The sequence below is a fragment of the Pseudorasbora parva genome, chromosome 21 (assembly GCF_024679245.1).
Source record: "Pseudorasbora parva isolate DD20220531a chromosome 21, ASM2467924v1, whole genome shotgun sequence".
In the NCBI taxonomy this organism is placed as follows: domain Eukaryota; kingdom Metazoa; phylum Chordata; class Actinopteri; order Cypriniformes; family Gobionidae; genus Pseudorasbora; species Pseudorasbora parva.
The window spans coordinates 26,448,229-26,463,984 of record NC_090192.1 but is presented as its reverse complement, the minus strand read 5'-3'; the positions used below and the strand labels follow the sequence as shown (position 1 = coordinate 26,463,984).

Genomic DNA, 15,756 nt, shown 5'->3' with positions numbered 1-15,756 from the left:
ATGTAGAATAAAAGAGCAATCGTTTTAAGGAAGAATCTGGGGAATGTTGAACCACATGTATACTATGTTTCAGCCTCTCATATTTTGTAGGTAACAGTTGATCTCACATCATCCTTTACTGTAGACAATAAAAATAAGGTAATAACTTTTATTGATCATATGTCTGTGCTATAGTAAGAGGGTCTATTGTTTGGTTGTGGTTCACTGAGCCAGGATCTCGCAGGGCAGCACCCTCAGCTGCCAGGATCAATTGTATTGGGTATTAAACTTTTGTGGCAGATACCGGATCAAATGAAACTATCAAACAAGACTTCTTTTGTTTGGTAAAGAGCTGTCTGGCGACCTAGACACCTCTGAGAGAGAGACAGGGGGAGGTAGACTAAAGAGAGCAGCTGATGTATAGTGACTGTTATTCTCCAGTATGGGCCGCCATGTTATTTGTACTTCAGGATCAATAACTATATATATATATAGTTCCAAGGCTCATTGATACACGTTGGGAGCGTAGGCTGGCCTGTGTGATCCAGTCAAACAGACAAGCTACTATAGCTCAAATTGCTCAAGAAGTTAATGCTGGTTCTGATAGAAAGGTGTCAGAATACAAAGGGCATCGCAGTTTGTTGGGTATGGGAATGTATAGTCGCAGGCCAGTCAGGGTGTCCATGCCGACTCCTGTCCCAGGTTGGTCGAGGGCACGTGAGCATCAGAACGGGACCACAGAGTAATGAAAGAAGGTGGCCTGGTCTGATGAATCATGTTTTCTTTTACATCCCGTGGATGGTCGGGTGCATGTGCATCACTTACCTGGGGAACACATGGCACCAGGATGCACTATGGGAAGGAGGCAAGCCGGCTGAGGCAGTGTGATGCTTTGGGCAATGTTGTGCTAGAAAAACCATGGGTCCAAGCATCCATATAGATGTTACTTTGACACATACCACTTACCTAAGCATTGTTGCAGACCATGGAAAGGGTATTTCCTGGTGGCTGTGACCTCTTTCAGCAGGATAATGCACCCTGCTACAGAGCAAAAATGGTTCAAAATTTGGCCTCCAAAATCCCCAGATCTCAATCCAATCGAGCCTCTGTGGGATGTGCTGAACAAACAAGTCCGATCCGTGGAGGCCCCACATCGCAACTTACAGCTTACAGGAATTGGGAATTAAAGGATCTGCTGCTAACATCTTGGTGCCAGATACCACAGCACACCTTCAGGGGTCTAGTGGAGGACATGCCTCGACAGGTCAGTGATGTTTTGGCAGCAAGAGAGGGACACAATTAGACCATAATATTATCCCTGATCGGTGTATATATATAAATATAGCTGCATGCATTCTTTTTTTATCAACACCTGAATGTGGGTATGTTTATGTAGGTAAGATTATGTCCGGATCGGATTCAGGACCAAAACATAGATGGAGTAGATCGATCCCCAAAACTTGCACAGTCCTAACCAATTCCTGGGTCGACATTTCATTCAGTATGAATGAAATGCATAAGCAATGTTTCTATTACTTTGCTATATTCGAACCGCATACTAGTACTTGTACTACTTTTACCATATCTTTCTAGGGCAGAAAAAGTAAGAGTATGCTATTATATGGCTGAATCCAAAATCTCCCCCTAAACCCTCAGTCACTATACCCTACATTAGTCCACACAGTTCACTTGATGGAGTGAATGAAAACAAGTGAGCGAATTCGGACAGTCATTAATTGTACATTGGCTGTAGACTCGTTATTGCGGTGCAATGTAGGATAGAATGAGTGCACTTGATAACGTCCACTATGGATTCATACCCACTACAAAGGGATGTCCCCTCAAACTATGTCATATTTGAAGGTAAAGGGGGGATTTCGGATTCAGCCCTTGTTTCTGCTTCTTGTTTACCTGTGTTTTGATCCAGAGATTCTGTACTCTTTTAGAAGATTGTGAAAATATAAATGACTATTCTGTCAATGACAGAGAAGTGTTTTCATAAAACTGAAAATTACATATTTTCTTTGTAAAGCGTTTATCCTGGAATATACCTTTTTAAGAAAAGTTTTTAGAATGTGACATGTCATTTTTATTTCACAGAAATGTTATTGCTAGAGCTTTCTAAGACTAGGATAGTAGATGCAAAAAAAAAAAAAAAAAAAAATACTTTTACATGTTCCTTTCTAGATTATTCATGGTGCACTGTGGCCAGGTCCTGTCCTATTTCTTCTCTTCAGTGAGGTCCAAACTACTGACAAACAACAAGAGATTATTTTTAGTAGATTCGTTTAGTAGAACAAAATTTCCTCTCTACTTTGGGTTATAAGAGCTGTCAAAAGAACATGGCAGGAAGTCCTGCATAATTTAAAACTGTGCTGCGCGGCTCCGGCCCAACTTGAATGATTGTGCAATGAAACGGTGAGATTTATTTCTCCTGAGGGGATCACTAATCATTACAGGGGCTTTTGGGGGGCGCGGATCTTCGCTGACCACATCCTCTAAATAGAAGCTGTTTCAAAAGATTCTCACACACACATACGCACATGTACACACACCTGAACATGCATTTTTCTTCTACTTTTTTCTCTCTCCAGTGGAAGTACTGTCTTGGGAGGATGTGCGGAAGCTATCACACATTTCCTCTGTTTCTTCCTCCCCTCCTTCCCAGCAGTTTCTTCCCTGGACAAGGGAGAAAATATCAGACAGAAATGTGCAGGTTGTCTGAAGACAATAGTGTAGAGATGGCTATGTCTAGGTCAGAAAGAGAGAGAGAGAGAGAAGAACTGCAGACTTGTTTTATGGTGTTTCTTTAGGGCCCAGTGGCTTGATGAAGAACAGTCGACCTGTGCCAATGTGCTTCTGTGTGACTGGAGGCGGAAATATCAAAGTCTGTCTGTCTTTCTAAATTTTGAATAGTTGTAATGGACTGAACAGCAAAAAAATAAATAAGATATTTAGGAAACAAATATAGGCCTATAACTGATTAAAAGTAATAACGCCTACTTTGAAAGAATTTAGTAGTGTCATGATTTTTGAAGAGCTCCTCAGCATCACAACCATTAATATTTATTCATGTATATACTTTTTACGGGGTGTTCAAAATATGCCATCTTGTGTTATATATTGTGGATGTTTCCAGCTAACCAACATTATTACTGTCTTAATGAAATACTTATCTAGCTGTGTGCCACTGTTACCTAAAACTGTGTCTATTCATTCAGATTGTCTGTCGTTCTTACTACTTTGAGTAAGAGAAAGGATAAAACTTTATCAGTCTTTCACGTTAGTGCTCGGCTAATGTATACGCTGTTATAGATACAGTTTAGACAGGACCACATTGGCAATACTTTAGTTTATTGAACACAATTATCTTTGGCGGTATGGTTCCTTTATGGGGTTCTTGCTCCATGATTAATAGAACATATACAAGAGCTTTGCATTAACCCCATGAAACCATCAGCTTGAGTGATATACAGATGATTTAAGACACTTAGTAATGTCTTCTTGACAGTGGTAACATGTAAACGTGTGTTGAATCCTGGACATCTACTGTTGCTTGGCTATGAGGATGAATGTCTCTCAGCAGTGAGGTCCATAACAGCTAGGACTTAAATCCTTGGTAATCTAAAAGAAAAAAGAAAAGAAACGGCAGCCAGAAGGTGAACAGTCATTTTTGATACTTACAGTGGGGAGGGAAGGTTGCGAGGAGTTTAAACGTCCTTCCCGAGCAGAAATGCCACATATGTCTAATAGGAAAAGGGTAATGATTGAATGATTTGACAGCTGACAGAGTTAGCTGCCGGCTGCACTATGCCTACGTGGCCTGACTGAACTTCGCTGCGCTTGATTTCCCGCACATACACCACAATAAATTAGAAATATACACATTGGTTTATTGATGGACAATCCTTGTTAATGCTGATGATGAGGAATTACTGCTGCAACATCTCATAATGTACCTCAAATGAAACGCGTATCAATGAGAAACATCCTGTTCGAATCGTCCCTGCGATGGAGGTTCAGGTTGAATAACTAGTTCTTCCAATGTTTCATCAGACTCGCGCTCGGATTATTATGGTAAAATTGAATCCATCGCTACTGTCTTTAAAGTGTGTACAATCGCTGAGCTTTTAGGAAGCTCTCGCACAGCTCCGGGAATGGCCGTTTGTTTCCGACGTGTGCAGTAAGCGGTAGACCAATTACAACAGACTGGGCCATCTGACCAATTAGAGCAGCTCGTGGAATGGAGAGATTTATCGTTTGATAATCATTGAACAATGTGGTTATGTGCAATGTATATATATTGTGTGTGAGAGTTTTTAGAACATGCATGTAAACCTGTTGTTGGAGACCTCCAGAACAAACTCAGGAGCCTTTAAAATAGCATAATAGGGGCACTTTAGCCAGTCTACTAATAAAATAATGAGCGTTAGTTAACACGTTGCAGTGTTAGTTAATAGAATGTCTAAAGTGTTACCAAAATAATTAATTGTGATTACAATAAAAGCATATACTCTGGAAGAACTTATTAATCTCATGAAACGTATTTTTATTGTGTTATGATGTGTCTAATAGATGTGCTTGTATAAATAAATAAATTCCAATAAACTGGAAAAATATAATTAAAACATTATTAAAAATAAAAGGCATTTTAGTCATGCATAATGTAATTTTATTAATGCACTCAAAACATGTTAAGCCTTTTTTAAGATTTACACAATTTAATTAATGGTAAAATTTAACTGAATAATCCTTACGCAATTTAATTGAATAAACTGAACAACGCTTAATCAATTATTCAATTCAATTACATAAGGATTATTCAATTTAATTTGATGAATTTTTCCTATTAGTTTACTGTTATTTAGAACAGAAGTAAATTGTGTAATTTTCATCTACTTAAAAGTAAGTAATTTTATGTTATTTGGTTTTGATTTGTATACTTAAAAAATGCTCTATACGCTAAAGACTTGCACTCAAAATTACTTGGAATATGATTTTCCCAATAAATAATTAGTTTTTTATATATTTAGCTACAATAACATGTTTTAAGTGTTAACAAATTGTGCAAATCAAAACCAAATAACATAAAACATAAAATTAGGTGTATTAATAAAAAAATGTGCTTTGGCGGGCTTGTGGTTGCATAGCTGAGCTGTGTTAAGGGTCACGAAGCTTTGATGTCAGAGTGAAATGTTGCCTCTGTAAACAATAACACTATACAGATGGACCACAGCACTGAAGCAAAGCCTGCGAGCCACGCTTTAATTCTGCAGCCTTCTCATAGATCTGACCTGCACACCTCCAGCTATCCATCACACCCCCACACACCCCTCAAAACATTCACTGAGTATGCCAAACATCACCAGCCTCTTTATGTGTTTCTACTATCGCATATGAGTCAAACTGTGATGTAAAATGCTGCCTGTTGCATTGAAATGTATTTTTGTACATACATGCATTTTTTGTGCCTCTGTTTTGCTGGGCAAAAATGCTGAATTGAAGAAGCTTATAGTCATGAGCTACTTCCTGAAATGTGCATTTATCATTGTGAGCTGAGCCCCAGAAAGATGAAGCTGCCCCACTTTGACTTCTGGTTTCTTTAGTTAACTGTCAGTCTAAGCTGTGAGCGTTCATCCTGTTCAGTAGGCCAGACTTTCTCTTCCGTCTGTCTCTTTTCCCCTCGTTTCCTCTCTCCGTTTTACCCCAAGAGAATCCTCGTCTAAATGAAGTCACCGGGCAAACGAGTATGAGTACTCAAGATCACATTACTTAACATGCTATTTTTTGGGGGCCAGAATTAAACAAAACGGTACGGCTCTGTTTAAATAGCGCGTATGTGCATGTGTCTTTAAGAATAAATCCCCTACTGTGTTTATTTTAGTAAACGTCACATGTGTAAATGGACCACTGCAGTGTGCTTTTATTAGGGGCTCTAATATCATAATTAGGTTTATATGCACGGCTTATTTTCATAGTCATTACTAGAAAAGCAATAATACTGCATGTAATGGTGGAAAGCAAGCTGTGGCTGAACAGGGTCAGCAGCAACCCTGTGCGACTTAACCCCATCATGGGTGTGTATGGAACTATTCCTGCACCTCCACCTCACAGGCCACTCACCTCTCCACTCTTTGTTTGGCTGGCCGGCGAGCCAGAGCATAGGCCCACCATTGTGAGTCCCTGGATCCTGGATGCTTTACCACTGTTTTCTTTGGGAAGCAGGAAATTGGATGACTGGCTACCTGCTACAACAACATCCTGTACTTGAGAAGTCATCTCTTTACTCCTACCCACCTATTCTTCTCCACAGCGCTACACAAGCGGTCACTCTCCAGACTTCTGGTGCGACTGGTCCCCACGTGGGCTGGTCTGAGTTCTGGTAAAAAATGATTTTTAGGCCCATCCAGATGCTTGTGTCAAAACTTTGGGGCCAAGAGAATCGATCCAGAGCACTTTCATCAGTGCTTTGAGAGAATTCTGGAAGATGATCAATATAAGGAATAGTTTATCGAAAAATGTAATTCTGTCTTTCTTCGCACACCATCATGTTATTCCAAACCTGCATAGCTGACTTTATTTTGTGTTAAAAAGCTTATTTTGTCTATACACATTGTTTTGGACCCTGGTTTACTTTTATTTTATGGACGAATTCTTCAGAGTATATTAGTGTGTAAACAAAGACAGAATTATTTTTTATTTTTTTGAGTGAACTATACCTTGTATGGGTGTGAAACAACCCATCCTATATCTTAAAATCTATCTAAAATGCATTCATGTCATGCACACCCATATAGTTCAAAAATCACTCAGAATTGATTTGTGTTGATAAAATGTACATTCGCATTTGCATAAAGCTGCCTCCATGCCAGCAGGTGTCAGTAAAAAATCATTAGTATTACAATTTAAAAGAGATCTGAAGAAAAAAAAATCACAAATAGGTTTTTCTTAGTTTTCAGTTTTATTCTTTTTTTTTCCTAATTTTTAAGTAACATCTGTGCTTTATTCATTTCATATAAAAAAAGAAAGGTACAAAAAAAGGGAAATGGTTTATTCTAAGAGCAACCTGAAAACACAGTTTAAGGTAAAAATACAGAAATGTGATATCAATGCTTTGGTGGTATGTCTTGATCCTAACACCGTTTGTCTATCTGTGGAGCTTCACAGGTGGTTCTGATCACGCTTCAGGCACCGCCACCACCACAGTGTGGAAGACCAACATCATGCCGTCATGGCTGGAGGTCAAAGCTATTAAACCAGGGCATGAACAGTTAATATAAATTGTTTTTACACAAGAGTAATTGGGTTTTTATAGGCCTCTGATTTCACTCGATCTGTTTATGAATGAAAGTGAAACATGTGGATTGAAAGTGGATGGTGTTTCCAAGCTGTTGAAGCTCTGTTGATAATTAGTCATCTGAGCGAAGAGAGCAACAGGAAGCACGGACGCTTTTGTCCATGAAGCAGTGTAACGGGATACGTGGAAGGACTAGTGAAAAAATGGACATCTTGCGTATTGCCGGGGTGAGTTGGGTGACTGTAAATATGAGCGAACGTCTAGATCAGAATTTTACTCCGAGCTGGGCGAGGCGGCTGAGTCCATCTCATCTGCTTCAAGGTCATGAGGAGATGCAGGCTGTCCTCCTTTCACTCTCTTCCACTTCATCCGTCTGTTTTGAAACCACACTTTCACCTGTGAATCAAAACGCTGATGCATTAAAACTGTCTGGAAATGATTTTGAGAATAAATGTGCTCTCTCTTGAGTGATCCGAAATAATTCTGCAGCCAGCAAATCATGAGATTTGTGACATTATTTCTGACGGCTAAGCTCTGAGGAACGCAAGTCTGTGACCCCTGTGCATCTCTCTCCCCGTGGAAACACCGGAACATGGACCATCTGTTCCCACACTATTTTTACATGCTTCTTCTTGACTAAATCTGTCTGCCACTCATTTTTGAAAGCTAAGCGTGGCAGGCGGCCAAGATATGTAGGATGCATCGGAAAAAGTGGAGAAAGAGTTGCAAAGGGATTCGGGAGAAGCCCAGAGTTGTGCTGGGATCTGGCATGTGATTGTGACTGGGCCTGGGAAAACCATCAAGGACCAAGCTAAGTGTGGTCTGGGCTTAACAAAAGAAAATAGAAAAAAACAGCCTAGTCTGAAATCGCTGAAGAGCGAAGTCAGGGATTGATGGGATGACGGCTCTGCTTTGGTATTGTCAATCATATTTCACATAGACGTATTTTGACGAATGAATGTTTCCTTTGCTTTTTTCAGCCAAAAATACCACTAGTATGATTCGAAGTATCTATTTTACCTGTCTCTCAGTGAGGTCGAGGTTAACAGCGATCTCGTAGCGCCGCAGGCGGGTCAAGTAGTTGTGGTGGGTGAACTCAGCTTCCAGCTCCCGGAGTTGCTCTTTGGTAAAGGCTGTTCGTTCTTTTCTAGCCTTGCAGTTTGAGTCTGCCTTGAAGCTTGAGTCGTGAATATCTGGAGGATACAAAAGAAAATAAGACTTAGTTTTGTGATTTATGGCAGTTAAATATATATATATATATATATATATATTTAAAGCAAACATTCGTAACAGGTTTCCTTTAAGGTATAGTTCACACTTTAAAAAACAAAACAAAAAAAACAATGGCTTTCTGAAAATGTTTTTTTGTTTTTGTTTTTTATGGTCCATACAATGAAAGTCAGAGTGGTCCAATAGTTTTAGACACTTCACTGTAAAGTAGCTGCTTTAAGATTTTAAGTACAATCAACTTGGATGTTTAAGTCATTTCAACTTAATTTACATTCAACATAAAAAATTACTTAAAAATGAGTCGAATCTTGTATAACTTATCAAAAAATTGATCATTAAAGCAATGTAAAAACATGTAGTCATAATTTATTGATCTTTTTTTTTTTACAGTGTACTGACTGTAATTGTACAGACAACTTTTTTCATCTTTCCACAGAAAAAAAAAAAGTCCTGCAGATTTGGCTATGCCATAAGACTGAGTAAATGATGAGAGAACTTTCAACTGTTCCTTTAAAGAAAGAATAAACTCAAACACAACTCTAAAGTTCAGTTCCCCCAGGAGCGGTGTGTGTTTTCATGCATGTTAAGTTTAAAACTCTGTCTGCATTAAAACATGGTTACAAGCCGTTTTGTGGGCCACACAGGGCACACATTTGCACAGGGCTCAGTTCAGATCACAGGGTGCTTGAGCCCCAGTTAAAGCATGCTGGGAGTTTGGGGGTTGTCGAGGCTGCAACTGACCACAGAGGACTCAAGTTAGCAAGGAATTCACCGGAACATTGTTAAATCCGCTAACAAAAGAACAAAGGCTTGAATGAAGGAGTGTGTGTGAATTTGTGTCCTATTATTCCCTGACACACAAACATGTTTTCTTTCAAAATGCACTCATATTCAAGTATGGTGATTTACTTTACAGTTTTATTTGAGTTTAATTAGTTATCCCAACCTTGTGAACCCTTGTACACTGTATATTAGAACCGGTAGCACTGAGAGAAAGCTGATGCAATTTCTCTGAAATGACTTTAATTTGTCAATGTGAGAATTCGTGCTTCGTGTTCGGCAGATCCTGGCCAGACTATGAAATGGACTAAACTGCCAGATGTGAGTGGGAAAGTGAGACATGTACTTTCTCACATATGGCAACCTGTAGCCTCTGTTCTTTTTAGAAGGCGCGATATTATCGTCATTAAAGTCCTGTTCATTTAAATGCACTGCCGAGGGTAGTAAATGGAAAGGTGGTGGCAGGTTGGGGGAGAAACACCTGGCACTGTGTGTATGTGCGTACTCCAAATAAACAGACTCCAATAAATTTCCCCAGCAAAAGCCCATAAACATTGGGAGCAACCTCCCCTCAGTGGGGTGTCTGGTGGGCATTTGGCATTTTATGTAGAAGGCACTAAAGTCATTTGTCCAAATGAAGTCCGAAAGAGTTGACAAGCTTAATTTTACATCAGTTATTGGTTACCAAACACAGTGGAACAGTCAAAATACTGTCTCTAAATTTGTTCAACACATACTGATGCTTAACTCTTTAATTAAAGACTATTGACAGAAGAGCAGTAAAAAGTAAAATATGTCCATTCAGACATTCATATTTGGTATATATATATATATATATATATATATATATATATATATATATATATATATATATATATATATATATATATATATATATATATATATATATATATATATATATATATATATAATGTATCAAGTTTGCTTGGTTCAAATATTTTCTACTTGAGACTGTATATCCCTAAAGACTTGTGATGTAAGAAAAAGAAAAATGATGAGCACATCCTTCGTGATTCAGAATTCATTTTGGGAGCAAATATCACATCTGTTTACAATTTCATGCAATCATGAGTGTCTGCTTGTCATTTCAGGTAAAAAAAACCTGGGGAAAACATAATCACTACCAGATTTGATTATCATATCCTCGCCAAAACTTTCACACCTCGTGTCGTTCTATCATTTACCCCAACATTTTACAACAAATTCTGTCATATTACTGCATGCCTAAACCTCAGCGATGAATATTTTCACGATGGTGAATTTCTCTCCAGTCAAATGGAGAATGTGTTCTGCGGAGATCCTGTTACTGCTTAACGACAGGAAAATGTCAATGGATAAGAATGTAGAAGTGGGATCGCAGGCAAGTTATATTACAGACGTGGTCTGGCTTGTTTCGACCGCAAATGATGTAGGGTTACATTAAGGTAACTCAGAGAAGGAAAGCGTATATTTATTCCCCACATTAGACTATGAGGCCTGGATGCATTGTTGTAGAGAGCCTGATGATGGATTTGAGCGAATCATTTTTAAAAGCCACTCATAGCGTATATTGTCTTGCTGTTTTGGCCAATGCTATACAAAAAGACTATTGGAGTAATATATTTATCTTCAAGAAGTTTTCCATCATCCCAGAAAAGCAAAGCTGTCTCAGTTTCCACAGAAAGTCTGAGAGATGAAATTAATGCACCAGATGTGCCACAAACACTGAGGTTCACTTTTCCTCCTCTCCAAATAGCGTGAAATTGCTCGTATGGAGAGTGTTCATTACTAAAATTGTGTAGATTTAATAATTTCTGGACATCGTTATTGTAGGAAACCTAAAATTGAAGATATTATATGAAAATGATTTTTTTTAGTCAAAAGATGAGCTCAAAACCTTACATTTGATACACATAATACTACTTTGGTGTAAAAGGTAATTTTAATAATAATAAAAGATCTATGATCAGAAATGTATGACAATTCTGATACTGGTTTCTGCGCATCTGTCCTTTGGAGGTGCCATTAGATTGACTTGAGGAGATTCACATAAAGCACAGAAAACTGATTCATGAACAATTCATTACCATTAAATCTGATTATTTAGTTGACTTTCATATATTTGATTCTGTATAATCAAAATAAATGTTTTAGAAATTCAGATCTGGGTTGAGAAAGTGTGACAGATGTTACTGTCAAAGCAGCCAAACTCTAAAACAGCAAACACTTTAAAATTGAACTTTACCTAAGAGCCTCCAACAATGGAAGGAAACAACTGCAGAATAATATGCATAGAATGTGTTAAGGGTCATGCTTGCTGTGGAGAGTTTTAAATAGAATATATGTAGTAAAATCTATTATATCCTTAAAAAACAATCCAAAATGAAAATCCTGTCATCATTTATTCACCCTCATGTCATCAAAACCTGTCTATAGTTTTTTATTCTGTATATAGTTTTAAAAGTGTTTTTGCATGTACAGTGACTGTCATGAGGGTCCAGTGATATATTGGACCCCCATTGAATTTCATTTATTCATTATAAATAAATGTTTCAAAATATTCTGTTCTGCAGAGGAAAAAAACTCATACAGGTTTGAAATGACGTGAGTAAATGATGACAGAATTTTCATCTTTGGACAAACTGATAGTGTGTTTAGCCAGATAAACTGTCAGCACAAACCTACCAACCCTTACACTGATTTTAGATACTAAGTGAAATGTTTTACATAATGTGCTTCATTTTCTGAACAAGCAAGAATGTTCAAATGATCCAAAGTAAATTTCTTCAGCCATCACCTCATATCTGATTCAATTTCGCCTAAATGACTCACCTGTGATTTCTCTTTTCCGCTTGGAGCTTTTTTTCTCTGTGTCGACCGCTGGCACACTTTGAGGCGAATACTCTCCCTCTAGACATGATGTGACTGCTCCAGGTAGCCTGTCTCCCCCTGCACTGTCCATTTCAGCTCCCACAGCTTCTGCCGCCCCCTGGCACGGCTCCTGCCCTCTTCCTCTGGGTTCGCAGGGAGAGAACTGCCACTCCGTCCGCTGGTACCCGCCGTGCGTCTCCGGATACAGTCTGTCCTCGCGAGGGTAAGAGTGTGGCGCCGGCACCAGGCAGGAGCTGGAGAAGTCCGTGTAGGCCAGGAAATCATGCTTCTGGTGCAGGGCAAACGGGGCCTGCTGGTAGGGCTGAAGCCCGGCCCCGGACCCTCCTGAATGGGGGCTCCTGACGCAGCCCCAAAGAGCGCCGCCCGTGTGAGGGCTCCGCATGCAACTGCTGGCTGGCTGATCCATGCCGAAGAGCACGCAGCACAGTGTAGGTGTCCTCAGAGATGCAGCTTTGTGGGTCTGGTGCAAGTCAACCTGGGAAATATCCACTTCAGCATGTGCACACAAACACCTCAAAGTCCACCTTTGTAAAATCAGTAAGCAGACGTATGAAAGCAGACACCTTCCTGCCGTGGCCTTTCCTCCACTCTGGTGTAACACATCAACTCACACGCTCTCTGTCTCTCATTCAGCTTTCAGGCTGACCCACTACATCCACTCTCAGCTCTACACGCTCTTTTCACAGTTCTGAGGCATTCCTGACAAGCAGTCCCTCCTCCTTTTTAAACGCTTAGGTGGGAAAGAGTAGCAAGTTTATGGAGTGTAACGTGAGCTTGCAGAGGAGGAGTCCTGCGGTCCACATGTTGGTACCCCCCAACCCAGCCCTGCCTCATATACTATTAATCATGGGGGATTTTATATGCACATCTAATGGGATTTCCAGGTGCTGGCTTTTAAAGGAACATTGTCTGTAAAATATAAAATGAACACCCACACAGGAAAGTTGACCGGATCTCTTTTTGCCCCTTTTATCTCCAAAATCCCCATTATCACTTTTCCTAATTTGTTTTACATTTTTGGTGGGAACTTGTACTCCACAGTATGGACCGTATATCCCACTCAGTATGGACCGTGCTCTACCCTGACGCTCTGTAGTCTGTGTTATGAAGTGTGTAGCGACTGTGGACACAGCCAGGGATTTCTCTCACACTGCTGTGAAACGGCCTGACACCTCTCGTGCGCACAAGCTCTAATAGAACAAACACACAAACATGCTGTCATTCATTTTAACACCAAATTAGTCTCATTAGCATCTTAATTGTCAATATTAATAAATAAAACTCATTTTAAAAATGTTATGTAAACAGTGCGCAAACATAAGCTATTATGATGATCAGTTATTAATAGATTTACAAATCAATTTCCAAAAATACAGTATTACATACATAAGTCAAGCAAGTCTCTCTCTCACACACACACACACACACACACACACACACACACACACACACACATATGATTTAAATATATGCTCACCAAGGTAATATTGGGATTTAAAATACCTGTTTTTCTTGTTTAATATATTTCTAAATCAATTTTTTTCCTGTGATTGTAAAAATTAATTTTCAGCATCATTACTCCAATCTTTAGTGTCACATGATCCCTCAGAAATCATTCTAATATGCTGATTTGGTGCTCAAAACCATTTCTTAGCATAAATGTTAAAACTGTTGTGCTGCTTTATGTATTTATTTTCTCAGAAACGGTGATACATACATAGATTTTTACATCTTTTGTAACATTATAAAATACTTTATTGACACTTTTGATCAATTTAAAAATATTAATTCATTAATTATTTTTTAAAGTCTTCCTGACCCTAAACTTTTGAAAAGTATATAAACCAATTATTATATTATATTAGTCAACATTTAATTTATACTTTAAAAATAGCAATAATCATTATATTTTCATTAGAGATCATTTCTAAATTCATGTTCATATTGGAAAAAAAACTGTTGTTGGAAATATTTTAAGAATGGCATGCTTGGCTTCATATTATCACTGATAAAGCAGTCCCTGCCATCCATATTACATATCGCTTGCAATCAAGCAGTGTATGATCCAAATGTGAAGTCATTTCTCCTGTATTCTAGCCATGTGTTTGCTCTGGCAAGCACTCTATTTAACAGATTTCACTTGACATTTCAGTGTGGTTGAGGTTGGAATCTCGAGTTTTCTCTTTCTACGCGTTCTGTATAACAAGTGATGGAAAGCAAACAAGTTTAGTTGCATTTCTAAGAACTGTGGTCTGTGGTTATTTTTATTGTTGCTTTGCTTTGTCCTTTGTGTGATCCTGACATTTGTGGATAGCACAGCCTTCACCTCGACTAAAGCAACGTAATGGTCTGAGGTAAGACTGCAATCCTTTCCCTTTACCCAGCAAATAGCTGAGCCATGAAGCATCCACCTCTTTACTGGCAATCTGGTCCCTACCATGACCACAGGGGGCTGGGGTTAGACAGCATTTGCATTTAGACGGGCCATCTGTGCGAGAGTTTTGCGTTTTTTTTTTCTGTGTGTGTGTGTGTGTGTGTGTGTGTGTGTGTGTTAGTCCACGCACATTTTGAGTCTTGAAGTAGTCACCGCTCCATGCTTAAACCTGTTGCCGTCAGTCGGCCAGGGCAGGTTGGGGGCAAAGAGGGTGTTTTTTTGTTTTCATTTGATCCATCTTCATGACACCAGAGAGAATAAGGAGGATGAAAGAGAGTCCTAACAGAGCACCGGCCCAGGCCAGACTTGGGTCAGAGAGCTGTGGGAGAACAGAAGAGATTCAGACCCTGCTGCTGAACACTTCATTTACTGCTTCCGCCAAACTGTGAGACACACTCTCACACACAACCAAAACACACACACATGTGGTGCTGAACTTTTGTTTGAACTGAGATGACCATCAAGTGAAATGATTGACAGTGAAGTTTAAAAAATGCATGCTCCTTAAAATACTTGCAAAAACATTTCTAAATTTACCTAATTGTTTTCCAAATGTAAATAGTTTTTTTTAATATTGCAGTTACTGATTCCCCCGTTTCCCCCTCAAAACAAATGTGAAAAAAATTAGTCTAACGCAGTGATTTGAATTCATTTTTCTGATGACACTTGACAAGAAATTTGAATCAAAACCTAAACCATGCTGCCCTCTAGTGGTTGTTAAACACAACGTTATGTTGAACTCTCACAGCGTATTTCGTGTTAAATTATCCCCATAAAATAGCCTATTAATTTCTCCTGCTTCATATTTTCTTTAATTACGAGATTTGACAATAGATTTGAATTCGTTTATAACGTATTCAACTTATTTAGGGCTGGGCGAAAATTTATTTATTCTTTTTATAATACTCATTTATTTATTTTTAATCAATTTGTCTTCATGTTCGCCATGTTGGATCAATCAGCCGATCAAGTCTAGGCCTACCGTATTTAGGAGTGTGGTTGCGACGTTAAAAAAAATAAAACTCATTTTAAAAATGTTATGTAGGCCTAAACAGTGCGCAAACATAAACTATTATGATGATCAGTTACGTTAAAAGAAAGAAGCAAACAAGCCTGCTTTAAGTTGTAATGAATGATTTTGCCA

At 38.8% G+C, this 15,756-nt stretch overlaps 1 protein-coding gene across 1 annotated transcript; it reads right to left on the bottom strand.

Moving 5' to 3' along the window:
* Window positions 1-6,927: 6,927 nt before the first annotated feature.
* On the bottom strand, window positions 6,928-13,363 carry meox1 (mesenchyme homeobox 1). Its single transcript, XM_067429722.1, has 3 exons — window positions 12,119-13,363; window positions 8,297-8,469; window positions 6,928-7,672 (listed from the first exon to the last, which is right to left on the bottom strand). Exons 1-3 carry the CDS (start codon window positions 12,582-12,584, stop codon window positions 7,550-7,552), a joined length of 762 nt encoding a protein of 253 aa, XP_067285823.1. The 5' UTR covers window positions 12,585-13,363; the 3' UTR covers window positions 6,928-7,549.
* Window positions 13,364-15,756: the final 2,393 nt, after the last annotated feature.